The sequence below is a fragment of the Amphiprion ocellaris genome, chromosome 3 (assembly GCF_022539595.1).
Source record: "Amphiprion ocellaris isolate individual 3 ecotype Okinawa chromosome 3, ASM2253959v1, whole genome shotgun sequence".
NCBI classification, from domain to species: domain Eukaryota; kingdom Metazoa; phylum Chordata; class Actinopteri; family Pomacentridae; genus Amphiprion; species Amphiprion ocellaris.
In genome coordinates this window covers 40,635,633-40,653,367 of record NC_072768.1, presented here as the reverse complement: position 1 = coordinate 40,653,367, position 17,735 = coordinate 40,635,633, and the positions used below count along the sequence as shown (strand labels likewise).

At 42.6% G+C, this 17,735-nt stretch overlaps 2 protein-coding genes across 6 annotated transcripts in view; one reads left to right on the top strand and one right to left on the bottom strand.

Moving 5' to 3' along the window:
- The first annotated feature begins 928 nt into the window (after positions 1–928).
- LOC111574967 (olfactomedin-like) lies at positions 929–6,980 on the top strand. Its single transcript, XM_023279823.3, has 5 exons — positions 929–1,021; positions 1,421–1,579; positions 4,902–5,114; positions 5,270–5,402; positions 5,926–6,980. The coding sequence occupies exons 1-5, from the start codon at positions 989–991 to the stop codon at positions 6,765–6,767; spliced, it is 1,380 nt and encodes a 459-aa protein (XP_023135591.1). The 5' UTR covers positions 929–988; the 3' UTR covers positions 6,768–6,980.
- Positions 6,981–11,951: 4,971 nt separating this feature from the next.
- Positions 11,952–17,735, bottom strand: part of ndrg4 (NDRG family member 4) — a 60,461-nt gene continuing 54,677 nt past the window's right edge. For all 5 annotated transcript variants that reach the window (XM_023271046.3, XM_023271047.3, XM_023271048.3 and 2 more), the window contains one exon: positions 11,952–16,926. In XM_023271046.3, coding sequence (XP_023126814.1) covers positions 16,772–16,926 — 155 coding nt within the window. In that variant the 3' untranslated portion in view covers positions 11,952–16,771. The remainder of the gene's footprint in view (positions 16,927–17,735) is intronic.

The window sequence follows — 17,735 nt, the reverse complement described above, 5'->3', positions numbered from 1 at the left end:
CTTCATCATCTTCACGCGTTTCATCCAGAACTCAGGCTTCAAACTCTGGAAGAGTTAAATTTCACTCAACATTTTACTGGTTGAAGCACAAAAATACCGATCTTCTCCAAGTTCTCCTCAGACGGTATCAGGTTCTCCTCCTGATTTGATTCAACCTCTACCTTTACCAGCCTTCCAGGACTTGCTGCTGAGGAACACCATGATGCTGCCACCACCGTACTTCATATAATGATGCCGCCACCACCGTGCTTCACATTATGATGATGCCACTATCGTGCTTCACATCATGATGCTGCCACCACCGTGCTTCATGATGCTGCCTCCACCGTGCTTCACAGTGGGGATGGTGTGTTTGTGATGATGTTCAGTGTTTGGTGTCCATGAAACATCATCTAGTCTGACATAAAGCTCCATCCTGGTCTCCTCAGACCAAAGAACCTTCTTCCATGATGTCTTCTGGTGAACTCTAGTCCAGATTTAACTCCTTCAGAGGAGTCATAGGAATCTTGGTGGCCTCCCTCTCCAGTCTTTTTTCTTTTATGGATTTATCTAATCTTTATATAACAGAAAATGTGCAGTTTTTCATTCTAGATATAATAATTATAAAGTTGTGTTTTCCTTTTTCCTCTGTGAGACTAACAGAAAAATGTTTAAATTCAAGGAGAACTACCGGGTAAAGAGCTGCCAGGAATCTTTGTGTAGTTTTTCTGATTTATTTTCCACATGAATGTTTCCTGATGAGTTTAAAACAGGTTCTTGACCCAAACTTAAATATATATATATATTTTTTTAACATATGATTCACTCTGCAGAAATACAACAAAAGGGAAATGAAGTAATAATTATCTCTATGAAGGAAGTAGATCAGTGAAGCTGTCGCACCGCAGCAGCTGTGAAACTCCTCACTTCAATATTTTATTTCTGTCGGCTGTTTTTAAGGTTCGGCGGCGAGGAGAACAAGTTTGTTCATCTGAGGAACTTCAACACGATGCTGCTGCTGTTGCTGCTGCTGTGCAACACCGTGAGTCCTTCGTCATGTCCATGTTCTCCACAGAACCTCAGCTAAACATGATGTTTTCTACCTTTATGTTCTCCACAGAACCTCAGCTAAACATGATGTTTTCTACCTTTATGTTCTCCACAGAACCTCAGCTAAACATGTTTTCTACCTTTATGTTCTCTACTGAACCTCAGCTAAACGTGATGTTTATACCTTTAAGTTCTCCACAGTTAACAGAATCTGCACAGTATTATTGTTATGGACTGACTGTGGTTTAGATGTTTGGTGAATATTCCTACACTCCTACAAACATCACCGCTGTGGGATTAATAAGGTCTGATTTAGTGTCTGCAATCTCAGAGAGTCCAAATGAAGGTTCTGGACTGACCCGGTTCTGTGGGTTCTGTTTTGGTTCTGCAGCTCAGTGCCGGTTCTCAGCGGGTTCCGGGCCTCAGGAAGAACGGCTCGTGTGTCTGCAGAGTGAACTCCACCATGTGGACGTTTCCGGCCGTGAAGTTTGAGTCGGTCCTGGAGGAGGTGGACGCCTGCCAGGGTTCTCTGGAACGGATGCAGGAACAGGTAGAACCACGGACCCAGCAGGAGAAGCACGTCATATTAATATCACTGATTAATGACGGATAAGAAGGATTTTATTTAAAGAAACTGGAATTGATTTAATTCAATTCAATTCAATACAATTTTATTTATATAGTGCCAATTACAGTCAAATTGTCTCAAGACGCTTTACAGAACCCATATGCCTGAACCCCCAGAGCAGCCCTAAGGAGACAGTGGCAGGAAAACACCCTTTTAACAGGGAAAAAAAACCTCGAGCAGAACCCGGCTCTAATGTGGGGGAACCCATCTGCTGCTGGCCGGGTGGGTTGAGAGGTACAGAAGAGGTAGGGAGGTAGAGATAGAGGGATACAGATAGAGGGATAGAGATAGAGAGGTGGGGGTGGGACACAAGGACCATAAAACACAACCACACATCTGAAGCATCCAGCATCCAGCTCTGGGATCAGGGACACTCGGAGGAAGAACACAGAAAGAAACAGAGTGAATGTAATGCAATAATGGTATATATAGTAAATACATAGGTAGTTAGAGAAGGGCTCAGTGCATCCAGAGAGGTTCCCCAGCAGTCTAGGCCTATAGCAGCAGAACTAGGGGCAAACTAAAGGGACATCAAGAGGGGAAGTCAGTTTTGCAAATGAAAACACCAGCTCACCCCGTCAGGGTCCCCCAGTCAGCCCTAACTATAAGCTTTGTCAAAAAGGAAGGTTTTAAGCCTGGTCTTAAAATTAGAGAGGGTGTCCACCTCCAGAACCCAAACTGGGAGCTGGTTCCACAGGAGAGGAGCTGATAACTGAAGGCTCTGCCTCACATTCTACTTTTAGAGATTCTAGGAACAACAAGTAAGCCTGCAGTCTGAGAGCGAAGAGTTCTGCTAGGATAATATGGTACTATCAGGTCTTTAAGATATGATGGAGATTGGTTGTTAAGAGCTTTATATGTCAGAAGAAGGATTTTGAATTCTATTCTAGATTTAACAGGAAGCCAATGAAGAGAAACCAATATAGGAGAAATATGATTTCTCTTGCTAACTCCCGTCAGTACTCTGGCTGCAGCATTTTGGATCAGCTGTAGATGTTTCAGAGAGCTATTGGGACAACCTGATAATAAGGAATTACAGTAGTCAAGCCTAGAAGTAACAAATGCATGGACTAGTTTTTCTGCATCACTCTGAGACAGGATGTTCCTGATTTTCACAATATTTCTCAGGTGGAAAAAGGAAGTCCTACAGATTTGTTTTATGTGCGAGTTAAAGGACATGTCCTGGTCAAAGATAACACCGAGGTTCCTCACAGTAGTACTGGAGGTCAATGTAATGCCATCCAGAGTAACTATATGCTTTGAAAGCAATTCTCTAAGATGTTTGGGGCCAAATACAATGACTTCAGTCTGGTCTGAATTTAGTAGTAAGAAATTATAGGTCATCCAGGTCTTTATTTCCTTAAGACAATCTTGCAGTCTGGCTAGCTGATTAGTTTCATTTGGCTTCATAGATAAATACAATTGAGTGTCGTCAGCATAACAATGGAAATTAATACAGTGCTTCCTAATAATGTTGCCTAAGGGAAGCATGTATAATGTGAACAGTATTGGTCCTAAGACAGAACCCTGAGGAACTCCATGATTAACCCTAGTATGCTCAGAAGAGTCATTGTTGACATGCACAAACTGGAACCTGTCTGATAAGTAGGATTTAAACCAGTCCAGTGCTGTCCCTTTAATGCCAATACAATGTTCTAGTCGCTGTAATAAAAGTTTGTGGTCGATTGTATCGAATGCTGCACTAAGGTCCAATAAAATAAGTGTAGAGACCAGTCCATTATCTGACGCTATGAGAAGGTCATTAGTAACTTTCACCAGAGCTGTTTCTGTGCTATGATGCACTCTGAAGCCTGACTGAAACTCTTCAAACAAGCTATTCCTTTGTAAATGTTCACATAATTGATTTGCAACTGTTCTTTCCAGAATTTTGGAGAGAAATGGGAGGTTGGAAATTGGTCTATTGTTGGCTAAAACATGTGGATCTAGAGTGGGCTTTTTAAGTAAAGGTTTGATTACAGCAACCTTAAAAGCCTGTGGTACATAACCTGTTACTAGAGAGAGATTAATCACATCTAACATTGAGGAATTAATTAAAGGTAAAGCCTCCTTGAACAGTCTAGTTGGGATAGGATCTAAAAGACATGTGGATGGTTTGGATGTAGAAACTATTGAAATGAGTTCAGAGAGATGTATGGGAGTGAAAAATTCTAAATATCCATCTGGTCTTACAGCCAATTCTAAAGTATCTGTACTCGATGACACATCTGTGACATTTGTAGGAAGGGCCAGATTAATTTTTTCTCTAATCGTAATAATTTTATTTGTAAAGAAGCTCATGAAGTTGTTACTGCTCAAAGCTAAAGGAATACAAGGTTCAACAGAGCTCTGACTCTTTGTCAGCCTGGCTACAGTGCTGAAGAGAAACCTGGGGTTGTTCTTGTTTTCCTCTATTAAAGATGAATAATATGTTGTCCTGGCATTACGAAGAGCTTTTTTATAAATTACTAGACTATTTTTCCAAGCTACATAAACTTCCTCTAAATTAGTGGAGTACCACTTCCTTTCCAGCTTTCGGGACGCCTGCTTTAAAGTCCGCAGCTGGGAATTCTACCAAGGAGCAGGTCCTCTCTGAGATAGAACTTTCTTTAAAACAAGACGAGACACAGAACAACAGAACGGAGACAAACTGTAATAAAACAGAGAACGTTCGGGTTCTATTAGGTTCCATTAGGTTCTAAAACATTCCTAACCTGTTCTAACAGGTTCCAGACCAACACCAGAGTGTTCAGAGGCTCCATGTGTGTTGGGTTAAACTTCAAAATAAGAATCTCTCCTGGTATCAGCTGCATGTTTTAGTTTATTTCTTTAAAAAGGAACAAAACTCAAACAAGGCTCAAGGAAGGAAGTTCATGTGTGGGGGATTTTTAAAGTAAAAGCATCTAGTTAGCTGAAAAATGTTAACAGATGCATCAGGGTAAATACACTACCAAAATAAAAGGACTCTAAAATGTGCAGGCTTTTCAAAATAAAATGTCCTTCTCTAAATGGTCCCTTGTGAAAGATGTTCAGATGAACCTACTGGGTTCTTCACACAGATTCTGGTTCTATGTTCCAGTGTCTGGACCTCCCAGCGACTATTTGGTGTAAATTTAAATAAATACTTTAAAGAAGTTTTTCTCACTGACTGAAGTACAAGTACCCACAGTGTGTACTTCTGTACAGTATCTGTAGATCAGAGCATCATTCAGACGCAGTACCAGCATCACTGCGGTGTGTCCTGCAGGTGGCGCTGTCCCGGCAGCGGCTCCCTCAGATGGAGGCTCAGGTTGTGGAGGTGTGGAAGCGGCTGCAGCCCCACCAGTACCTGCAGCACCAGGGCCTGTACACAGAGCTGACCCTCAGACAGCTGGACCACGAGCTGCAGCAGCTGGAGACACACATCAGGGAGCTACACAAGCAGCTGAACAACACAGACACACACACGCTGTACACACAGGTACACACAGACACACACACGCTGTACACACAGGTACTACACAACAACATAAATTGACACAAACAGACAAAATATGATGTCAGTAAATGTGTGTGTGTGTGTGTGTGTGTGTGTGTGTGTGTGTGTGTGTGTGTGTGTGTGTGTGTGTCTGTTAGGTGGATAAACTGCATTCTGATGTCATCAGGATGCAAACTTCAGACTCAGTGAACATGAAGACTGTCAGAGAGAAACTCCGTCTCCTGAAGAACAACGTGGAGTCCTGCAAGTCCATCCCTGCAGACTACAGAGGTACCATGGTCATGTGACTCACTAGCTGCTCCCCCTGCTGGTCATGTGACTCATTAGCTGCTCCCCCTGCTGGTCATGTGACTCATTAGCTGCTCCCCCTGCTGGTCATGTGACTCACTAGCTGCTCCCCCTGCTGGTCATGTGACTCACTAGCTGCTCCCCCTGCTGGTCATGTGACTCACTAGCTGCTCCCCCTGCTGGTCATGTGACTCACTAGCTGCTCCCCTTGCTGGTCATGTGACCCACTAGCTGCTCCCGCTGCTGGTCATGTGACCCACTAGCTGCTCCCCCTGCTGGTCATGTGACTCACTAGCTGTTCCCACTGCTGGTCATGTGACCCACTAGCTGCTCCCCCTGCTGGTCATGTGACCCACTAGCTGCTCCCCCTGCTGGTCATGTGACTCACTAGCTGCTCCCCCTGCTGGTCATGTGACTCACTAGCTCCTCCCCCTGCTGGTCATGTGACCCACTAGCTGCTCCCCCTGCTGGTCATGTGACTCACTAGCTCCTCCCTGTGTTCCAGGTGTGGACAGGTACTGCCTCAAAGGGCTGATCCGGAGCATCAGTGATCCGGTCACCACTAAAGTGGTTCCCCAGGGTAAGAGCTACATCTCTGGTTCTTGGGGCAAACAGGCCCAGATGAGCAGCGAGGTCCAGAAGAACCTCTACTGGGTTCAGCCTCTGCTCAGCAGCCACATCTGGACCAACATGCTGCGGGTTTACCAGACCTACCAGGACTTCATGTCCTCTTCTAACCACCGGGACTTCACCGTGGCCTCCTCCTACAGCGACCCCAGCACCGTGGAGGGTCCGGGCGGCGTCCTGTACGGCGAGGCGCTGTACTACCACTGCTACCGCTCTGCCGAAGTCTGCCGCTACGACCTGAACACCCGGCGGGTCCATCGGGTGGCGCTGCCGGGCGCCGGCTTCAACAACAAGTTCCCCTACTGCTATTACGACTGCCGGTCCAACAGCGACGTGGACGTGGAGGCGGACGAGACGGGCCTGTGGGCGCTGTACGCCACCGTGGGTAACCACGGCAACCTGGCAGCCAGCCGGCTGGTCTGGGACGCCGAGGCCGAGAGTCTGAATGTGACGCAGACGTGGAGGACGAGGCTGTTCAAGAAGGCGGCCAGCAACGCCTTCATGGCGTGCGGCGTGCTGTACGCCACCCGCTACGTGGACGAGCACCGCGAGGAGGTGTTCTACGCCTTCGACACGGCCACGGGCAGAGAGGACAACTCGCTGGCACTGCCGCTGGAGAAGATCGCCAAAGGAGTGTCCAGTGTGAGCTACAACCCCACCAACAGGCAGATCTACATGTACAACGATGGATACCTGCTGGCCTACCAGGCCCACTACTGATGATGTCACAGCTCCGCTCTGATGTCACAGCACTGCTCTGATGTCACAGCACCATTCTGATGTCACAGCTCCGTGATGTCAGAGCGCTGCCAGCAGGAAGCATCACGGCACCGATTGAAGAATAAATGTTAAACTTAAAGAATAAATGTTAACAGCTGACTTACGTTTGTTGTGACAAAACTAAAATCTCAATAAAACCACAATAATCACATATTAAAAGATGGGAGTTTTGTTTTTGTCTTTAATAAACATCAGAACAGTTTGTTTCTTAAATGTACCTAAAGACTCAGAGTTTTCCTCCACTTTAATTTTATTACTGATGTCTTTTCCTCTGACAGGATCACCGAAGGAAACACGGTGAGTGTTTAACTTAATGTTTTCCAAAATAAAAATGTTTTTTTAACCAAACTAAACTTTAAACAGAAGCTCAGGATCATTTAGAAACAACATCATCATGTTCAGAGTTAATGTGGTGGAGTCCAGTCCTAATGATGAGCTGCTAATTAGTCTGAAATACAGACGTTTAGATGGTACTATTGGGTATTTATATATTTATACACTACTGTTCAAAAGTCTGGGGTCTCTTAGAAATGTCCTTGTTGTTGAAAGAAAAGAAGTTATTTCCAAAGAAGATAACATTAAATGAAGGATAAATCCAGTCTAGACATCGTTAATGTGGTAAATGACTATTCTAGCTAGAAACAGCTGATTTTTAATGGAATATCTCCATAGAGGTACAGAGGAACATTTCCAGCAACCATCACTCCTGTGTTCTAATGCTACATTGTGTTCTACATTGCTTCCATCCTTCTATAAAGTCCATGTTTATCATCAGTCTGAGTCTCCAGTGACTCCTAGAATCTGGATTTATGATGGAACCATTGAAACATGAATCTCTGTCACTAAAACAATCATGAACTTTGATTCTTTCATAGATTTATGAAAGTTCTACTAGGAATATGACTAAATCTGCTGGATCATAAACAGGAATGTTAATATTTGGTTAAATTCATTTCAATTTTATTTATATAGCGCCAATTACAGTCAAATTGTCTCAAGATGTTTTCCAGAACCCATATGAACCCCAGAGCAGCCCTAAGGAGACAGTGGCAGGAAAAACAGGAAAAACCTCGAGCAGAACCCGGCTCTAATGTGGGGGGACCCATCTGCTGCTGGCCGGACGGGTTGAGAGGGACAGAAGAGGTAGAGATAGAGGGGTAGCGGTAGAGGGGAAGAGGTAGAGGTGGAGGGATGGGAGAAGGGGGGGTGGGGAACAAGGAACATATAACACACAGTTGGATACATGTATGATCAGATAGATGATACATACAGAGTAGAAGCTAACATGGAAATTGATTCATAGTTTACTGTTCTGATGTACGGCTCTGTAATAAATATACTACATATATAGCTGGTAGTAACATTCAAACAGTAAGTAGATGAGCAAATCAAGTATAGTGAGGGTGATGCAGAGTAGATTGATGGAAATGGGCAGCTGGAAGCAGTGGGCTGGAGGAAGGTCAGCAGCAGCAGCATCCCACAGATGGAGATTAGGCCAGTTGGTGGGAGAACCACCACAGATCTGAAGCATCCAGCTCTGGGATCAGGGACACTCGGAGAAAGGACACAGGGAGAAACAGAGTGAGTGTAATGCAATAATGGTATATATATATTAAATATAATGGTAGATAGAGAAGGGCTCAGTGCATCCAGAGAGGTCCTCCAGCAGCCTAGGCCTGTAGCAGCAGAACTAGGGGCAGAACTAAGGGACGTCCAAGAGGAAGACTCCAGCTGACCCCCTCAGGGTCCCCCAGTCAGTCCTAACTATAAGATTTGTCAAAAAGGAAGGTTTTAAGCCTGGTCTTAAAATTAGAGAGGGTGTCCACCTCCGGAACCCAAACTGGGAGCTGGTTCCACAGGAGAGGAGCTGATAACTGAAGGCTCTGCCTCACATTCTACTTTTAGAGATTCTAGGAACAACAAGTAAGCCTGCAGTCTGAGAGCGAAGAGTTCTGCTAGGATAATATGGTACTATCAGGTCTTTAAGATATGATGGAGATTGGTTGTTAAGAGCTTTATATGTCAGAAGAAGGATTTTGAATTCTATTCTAGATTTAACAGGGAGCCAATGAAGAGAAACCAATATAGGAGAAATATGATTTCTCTTGCTAACTATCGTCAGTACTCTGGCTGCAGTGTTTTGGATCAGCTGTAGATGTTTCAGAGAGCTATTGGGACAACCTGATAATAAGGAATTACAGTAGTCAAGCCTAGAAGTAACAAATGCATGGACTAGTTTTTCTGCATCACTCTGAGACAGGATGTTCCTGATTTTCACAATATTTCTCAGGTGGAAAAAGGAAGTCCTACAGATTTGTTTTATGTGCGAGTTAAAGGACATGTCCTGGTCAAAGATAACACCGAGGTTCCTCACAGTAGTACTGGAAGCCAATGTAATGCCATCCAGAGTAACTATATGCTTTGAAAGCAATTCTCTAAGATGTTTGGAGCCAAATACAATGACTTCAGTCTTGTCTGAATTTAGTAGTAAGAAATTATAGGTCATCCAGGTCTTTATGTCCTTAAGACAATCTTGCAGTCTAGCTAGCTGATTAGTTTCATCTGGCTTCATAGATAAATACAATTGAGTGTCGTCAGCGTAACAATGGAAATTAATACAGTGCTTCCTAATAATATTGCCTAAGGGAAGCATGTATAATGTGAACAGTATTGGTCCTAAGACAGAACCCTGAGGAACTCCATGATTAACCCTAGTATGCTCAGAAGAGTCATTGTTGACATGCACAAACTGGAACCTGTCTGATAAGTAGGATTTAAACCAGTCCAGTGCTGTCCCTTTAATGCCAATAGAATGTTCTAGTCGATGTAATAAAAGTTTGTGGTCGATTGTATCGAATGCTGCACTAAGGTCCAATAAAATAAGTATAGAGACCAGTCCATTATCTGACGCTATGAGAAGGTCATTAGTAACTTTCACCAGAGCTGTTTCTGTGCTATGATGCACTCTGAAGCCTGACTGAAACTCTTCAAACAAGCTATTCCTTTGTAAATGTTCACATAATTGATTTGCAACTGTTCTTTCCAGAATTTTAGGAGAAATGGGAGGTTGGAAATTGGTTTATTGTTGGCTAAAACATCTGGATCTAGAGTGGGCTTTTTAAGTAAAGGTTTGATTACAGCAACCTTAAAAGCCTGTGGTACATAGCCTGTTACTAGAGAGAGATTAATCAGATCTAACATTGAGGAATTAATTAAAGGTAAAGCCTCCTTGAACAGTCTAGTTGGGATAGGATCTAAAAGACATGTTGATGGTTTGGATGTAGAAACTATTGAAATGAGTTCAGAGAGATGTATGGGGGTGAAAAATTCTAAATATCCATCTGGTCTTACAGCCAATTCTAAAGTATCTGTACTCGATGATACATCTGTGACATTTGCCGGAAGGGCCAGAGTAATTTTTTCTCTAATCGTAATAATTTTATTTGTAAAGAAGCTCATGAAGTTGTTACTGCTCAAAGCTAAAGGAATACAAGTTTCAACAGAGCTCTGACTCTTTGTCAGCCTGGCTACAGTGCTGAAGAGAAACCTGGGGTTGTTCTTGTTTTCCTCTATTAAAGATGAATAATATGTTGTCCTGGCATTACCAAGAGCTTTTTTATAAATTACTAGACTTTTTTTCCAAGCTACATAGACTTCCTCTAAATTAGTGGAGTACCACTTCCTTTCCAGCTTTCGGGACGCCTGCTTTAAAGTCCACAGCTGGGAATTCTACCAAGGAGCAGGTCCTCTCTGAGATAGAACTTTCTTTTTTACAGGTGCAACACTATCAAGTGTTGTACGCAGTGAGGCTGCAGCATTATTAACAATATAATCCACTTCTGTGGGGGTAAAATTATAATATTTCCCTTCCATTATATCAGTAAGTGGTGCTGGACTAAATAGAGAGGGTATTATTTCCTTAAATTTAGTCACCAAATTGTGAGACAGACATCTACTGTAATGATATTTATTCTTAACTCCTATACAATCTATTGTTGTAAATTGAAATGTTATCATAAAATGGTCAGAAAGAAGAGGGTTGTGGGGAAATACTGTTAACTGTTTGATTTCTATGCCATAAGTCAGAACGAGGTCAAGGGTATGATTAAAACTATGAGTTGGTTTATTTACATGTTGAGAAAACCCAATTGAGTCTAATATTGAATTAAAAGCAGTCGTAAGGCTGTCACTGTCCACGTCAACATGAATGTTGAAGTCACCCACAATAATGACTTTATCTGAGCTGAGCACTAAATCAGATAAAAAGTCTGAGAATTGAGATAAAAACTCAGAGTAAGGAGCAGGAGGACGATATACAACAACAAATAAAACTGGTTTCTGAGCTTTTAAATCTGGATGAGAGAGACTGAGAGTAAGATTTTCAAATGAACTGTAACTAGGTTTAGGTCTCTGGTTCATTTTTAAGCTAGAGAGGTAAATTGCTGCCACTCCTCCTCCTTGGCCTGTGATTGGAGGAACATCACAGTTAGTATGACTAGGAGGAGTTGATTCATTTAGACTAACATATTCTTCCTGCTGCAACCAGGTTTCAGTCAAACAGAACAAATCAATCTGGTTATCAGTTATCAAATCATTTACTAACAGAGATTTAGATGAGAGAGATCTAATATTTAACAGACCACATTTAATTGTCCTGTTTCTTTGCTCAGTTGAAATAGTGGTATTAATTTTAATTAGATTTTTATGGTTACTATGTGTTTTGTTTATTTTTGATTTGCTTAATTTATTAAATTTTTGTGGTCGGGGGACAGACACAGTCTCAATAAAGCTAAGTCATTTACTGGAGGGTGACAGCTGAGAGGAAACTGCAGAGAGGTGTGGAAGACTACAACTCTGCATCCTGGTCTGAACTCTGGGTTGTCATGCTTTAGGAGTTCTAATAAAATCAGCCATATTTCTAGAAATGAGAGCTGCACCAGCCAAAGTGGGATGGATGCCGTCTCTCCTAATCAGACCAGGTTTTCCCCAGAAAGAGCTCCAATTGTCTATAAAGCCAACGTCGTTTGCAGTACACCACGTAGACATCCATATGATTATGAATATGAAAGACATGAAGGAAAGGTTTCATCTGTGGAGGTTAGAAGAAGAAGCGACGCCTCAGACTGACGTGACTTAGTCTTTATTTCTTACTGGTTACTGGATCAGCACACGGACAGACGGATTACTGTATAGAGGATATATGAACCTTTACAGAACACATCTGAATGACAACAAAGCAGGAAAGAGTCCTTTTGTGAACAGAAACCAACTGAGGGAAGAATCCCACAACATGAGACAACCCCAACGAGAAGAAAAGAACTTATTGCTTCATACAAATCAGTCTTCATGGCAGTTAGAAGAAGAGAAACACATGAAGTAACATCATCACACCTACTGCTGCCTCTAAAAAACTCTGAGTGGAGAAGAACAGAAAGAAACCTGCTAGAAATAAAAAGTATCTACAAGGAGGACCAAGGTCTGCAGGAACCAGGAACAACTTTAACCCTCGTGTCGTCCTGCAGGTCAAAATCAACCCGTTTTAAAGTTTGAAAACGTGGGAAAAAAAAAATTTCACAGTGAAACTTCTGATGTCCACATTTTCAACATTTTTGGGAAATCTTTGAACATTTTTTGGTGGAAAAAAATGTTAAAAATGTTTAAGAACATTCACAAAAAATCAACCAAAATCCAGTGAATTTCACTGGATTTTGGTTGATTTTTATGTGAATGTTCTTAAAGAAAATATGAGAAGTTTTACTGATATATATGGAATCACTTTAGATATTTTTAGGATTCTTTTGGAAGATTTTTATTCATTTTTTGAAATATTTACAAGAATTTTCTTGCCAAATTTGGGGGATTTTTTTTTATTTTTTTTTTACATAAAACTTTTAAGGGAAACCTTTAAGGAATTATCGGAATTTTGTTCCTGAAGGTTTTGCAAATTTTCAGAAATTTGGCGAATTTTTTTGCTGAATTTTTTTCAGACAAGGAAACAATATTTTTTGGTGCCCACAAATGAAGACAACAGTAGGGTGAAAGACCTGGAGGAGGAAGGTCTGAGGAGGACGATACCGTACAGCACTTGAGGAAGGGATGATACATTCAGGAGCCCCCCAGCGGTTTGGGTGGAGTCATGTGGAGGAAACCAAAGATGCAGAAGAAGGATGAAGGGCTACATGCGACTGACCTTCAGCTTCTCTACCAGCTCATCTCCCCAACACTCTATCCCTCAACATTCAGTCTTTACAAACACAATCTAAATGTGTTATATCTGCACTTGAATTTCTCAGCTTTTATAAAAGTAAGAACAGTTTGAATTTACTCCATTGAAACTGTATTCCAGTGAATTAGGAACTGAATTCAGGTGAATTCTGTTGGATCCTCACTGGAGTCGGAATTTCAAGAACTTGAATTTGAATTGTAAAAACTGAACATACAGTAAATTTGGGGGTTTTGGGGTGATTTTAGACAAATTTTGAGTAATTTTGAAAAGTTTTGGGATAGTTCTGAATGAATTTCAAGTCATTTTGGTCAAATTTGGAGTTATTTTTGACAAATCTTGAGTCTTTTTGGAAAGTTTTGAGGTGATTTTGGTCTAATTTGGAGTAATGTAACTTTGGACAAATCTTCAGTCTTTTTGGTCATATTTGGAGTCTTTTTGGAAAGTTTTAGCCATATTTTGGACAAATTTGGAACTATTTAGGACAAGTTATGAGTCTTTTTGGTCAAATTTCACCCCCTAAATCGAAGAAATTCAAAATACGCTCATTTAAGTTGAGAAATTCAAATTGAATAGTAACTTTTTTAGATTCAGTTTCAGATATTTCTGCCCGTACATCTCTCTCTGTGTGTTTGGACTCTCTTCGTCTTTGCGTTCTGAACCTCGTCCTGGTCTTTGGGGCCCCCCGGTGGTCACGAACTACAACACGCTCACAAAGTGACATCAGCTGATAGCCCTTTAGGCTGCGCCTGGGTCTGCCTGTGAGGGCCAGGGCACCATGAGATTTTTTCAGGGTAAAGGGGTCGTTTTTTTGTCTTTTTTAAGGTGGCTGGGGGTTGCCCTACATTCCGAGCTTGGAGCCCAAATGGCGCCAAAAAAGCCCCGCCCCTTACAGGCCGCCGCAGGGAAGCGCTCGCCTCAGCGATAGGAAGCTCCGCCCCTTCCGACAGGGGACCGAAGGGTTTAATTTCAGAGGAACCGAAAGCAGGAATACTGTACAGGAATGAAGAATAAATAAAAGCAGGAGACCCCAGCTCTGATCTGTCGACCCTCTGAACCACCGAACTGGCTGGAATGGAATGTTTCCTCAAAGAAATAAAAAATAAAATATCTAAAGTTCATCAACAGCAAACAACTGGACCTTCAACATCCCTGCTCATCCTCAACGAACCAAATCTGAGCTTGAAATCATATTTTACCAACATTCAGAAACTGACCAAAAATCAACTATTGGTTCAAACCCGATTCTGTATAAAACTAAAAATCCGGAGCTCCTCAGTGCAACCAGCATTATTATTATTATTATTATTATTATTATTATTATTATTAATCAGTTTATCTAAAAACCATGAAGCTACGACTGATAACCAACAGCACCATGAAAAGTCTTCAGCTGAACTGCAGGCAGTGTACACATAAAACATCCATAGTATACAGCGCCACCATGGTTCCAGTATCGGTACCACCTGTGGACACCAGGCTTTCTCAGTTTTTTTCCCCTTTTTTTCTACTGACTAGGATTATTAGACATACAACGTTCCGTGGCTAATTCTTTTAGCCAAACAATGCTAGTTGGTAGCCAAGGTGTTACTTGTTCTGTAAGGTGATGCTAAGCTATGATCATTTTATTGAAAACATAACAACTAGCCTTCCTAAACTAGTCACTAGCATCTCTACGCTGGACACGTGCACTTCTAGGCTAGTCATTAGCATCTCTTAGCCAGCAATTACCATTCCTAAGCCAGTGACTAGCATCTCTAGGCTGGAAGTAGCATTCCTCGGCTAGCCTTACTACCCTCTGTCAGCAGAAGAATCTGTTGGTCAAATAAACTTGAAGTGTAAATCTAATTTTTAATTTAGCATTTTTTTTAACCTGGTTGGTCCCACTGAGATCAGAGATCTCCTGGCCAAGAGTGCAGCAGCAAAAAACTTCTGAGCTACGACTGACTCAGCAGCAACCAACAACAACACCAGGAAAATTCCGTCTTCGGCTGACCTGCAGGCAGTGTACATATAAAACATCCATAGTACACAGTGCCACCATGGTTCCAGCACTGTAACATCCATGGACACCAGACTTTCAACTGTTTCTCTGGTTTCCATCGTTCTAACTACTGCCAGAAGACATCTCTGAGTTCTCTCTCCTTCATGATGTTCTGGTTCCACAGAGCTGAAGGACTTCAGACAGAACCGGTCCTGGATTCAGAGGGTCCAGGTGGTCCAGAATTACAGACAGCAGCTCACAGCTTCTAATCTACAGCTACACTTATTCACTACACTGTGAGGTTCTGTTTACGTCAGAATGTGGGTTCTCCTGTCTGTTCTTTGGTTCCATTACAGAACGCGGTCCACACAGCTCTTCCTTCAGGGGAGAACGTTTGTGCAGCTTTGGTTTGTCCTCTGGAAAGGGTCGGGTTCTGGAACAGAAGCTTTGGTCTTTGGTGTCGGGTCGGCCCGGTTCCGCCTTGGTCCCCCCACTCTTCTGGTCTGGTGTGGTCTGGTCTGGTCTGGATCAGAGTGTGATTGTCACATTGAAGAGCTGAACCAGGTCCATCAGCTAAACTCTGACGATGGTTCTACTGAACAGTAGGGTGCTAATGAAGAACACGACTCTGGTACTAGATTACATTCACATGCAGATAGGTCTTCATAAATATGTCTTCTATCTAGAACTATGAGGTGGACTGTCTCAGACACGTGAGGAGACGCAGTTAAAGCTGCACTCAGCAACGGTGCACGAACATGGCTCCGAACGGAAAAAAGAGGAACGTTTGGATGTTAGATTTTACTACAAGACATCAGTCAGACCGCAGAACAATCCTCTATACAGCATTCCTAAACTCATACAGAAGCACTAATCTTCCTCACAAACATTAATCTGTATCCTCTCGATTATCTGATCAATGTTTCCCAAAAATGTCTTGTTTGATATTCTGTTTACCAGTATTCATGTTTCAGAAGCTGCGGTCACAGATTTATACCGGCTAATATTCTCCAATCGATCATTTTAGGCTTGTTTGAAACTGAATCAGATGAAACAGAATTTTAAAAAACTAAACATTAAACATATTGCCATAGCAACAGAAATAAAAGCGGGTGAGGCTTCCTGGTGGTTTAGTGGTTTGGTTTCAGGATAGTTCAAGAAATTTCAAGTTCGAAGGGTTTATGAAAGATAAACTTTTACACCGACGATGTCTCTCTTTGTCTTTCTAATTGTATTTTGATATAAATTTGTGAAGCTTCAGTGCAGCTTTATACCTGCATGCTTTGCTCTAGCTACGCTAACAAAAGCTAATGAATCCTCTGTAAGCGCTACAGGTGCACTTGGCTACGATTGGCTGTGTTCTGCTGTCCATCACACTTTGGACATGCCCCTTTCTCAACCTCACCTGTCACACTTGGAAACATGTAAAAACCGCTGCTTCCCAACACCACAGAGAGAGAGAATCACAAGTTATCAGTGCTTCCTGTTTCTACTAGGCACCCCCCTCTGGTCGGACGCTAACCTGCAGCTCTTATTGCTGTGTGGACAGACAGGCGTAGGTGTGCGTTGGGGGGCGGGGTTTAAGAGGTTGCAGGCAAAGAATAAGGAAACACTCAGAAAACACAAGAATGAGTCTTGAAGAAGGAGAACAGCTGCGTAGATGTTGGTGGAGGGCTGAGGTGGAACACTGGTGCTATTTTACAGTGAGGAGGTTCTGCAGATGAAGCCTCCAGACCCTCAGCAGGACACCTCCATGGTGTGGCTGATGGTGCCCACGCCCTCCGTGCTATCCGAGTGGGTGCAGGCCCGGGATCGCTGGCCGTCCATGGAGCCGGCGCTGGTCAGGGAGGCCGTCCTGGACCGAGCCAGGCGGGTCATACTGGCCGACGGCACTGGGAGGGGGAGGGAGAATGCAGCGTTATGACTGGTCGATTTAAAGTGTGTACTGTGATGCTGGGACGATGTGGGGAGAACATGCTAATGTGGAGAACTGAAGATTTTCCTCTTTGGTAGCTGGTGAGAAAAGGCAGCTGATTGGTTCAAACGACAGCTGAGATGGTTGTTAGTTAAAGCTGCTGATGTGTCCAACTGAGACACATCGTCAGCGTCATGCACTCCACAAACACAAAGACACCACAATCACGCTGTTCATCCAATATTTATCTGGTTCTTTTATATCTCTGGGCTGCTTTTGATTGCTGTCATTTTGTGTCTCTTTGAGGTGATTTTGTGTCTTTGTGGCTGTTTTGTGTCTCTCTGTTGTCCTTTTGTGTCTCTTTGTTGTCAGTTTGTGTCTCTTTGAGATGATTTTGTGTCTCTTTGTGGTCATTTTGTGTTTCTTTGTGGTCCTTTTGTGTCTGTTGTCATTTTGTGTCTCTCTGTGGTCATTTTGTGTCTCTTTGGTTGCTTGTGTCTCTTTGTGTTTGTTTTGTGACTCTTTGTGGTCATTTTGTGTCTGTGCTTGTTTGTGTTGCTTTCTGGTTGTTTTGTGTCTTTTTGTTGTGGTTTTGTGTCATTTTGTGGTAGTTTTGTGTCTTTGTGGGCGATTTGCACATCTATGTTGTAAAACTAGTGTCTGCCGTTTAGTTTTGGGTTCCTTCATGGCTTCTTTTCCTGAACATTGCTTTCTGCTGCTGGAAATATATGCAGTTTGTCAGCTGAAAAACCAAAACAATGAGCTAAAAGATGCAAAAACGTGGTC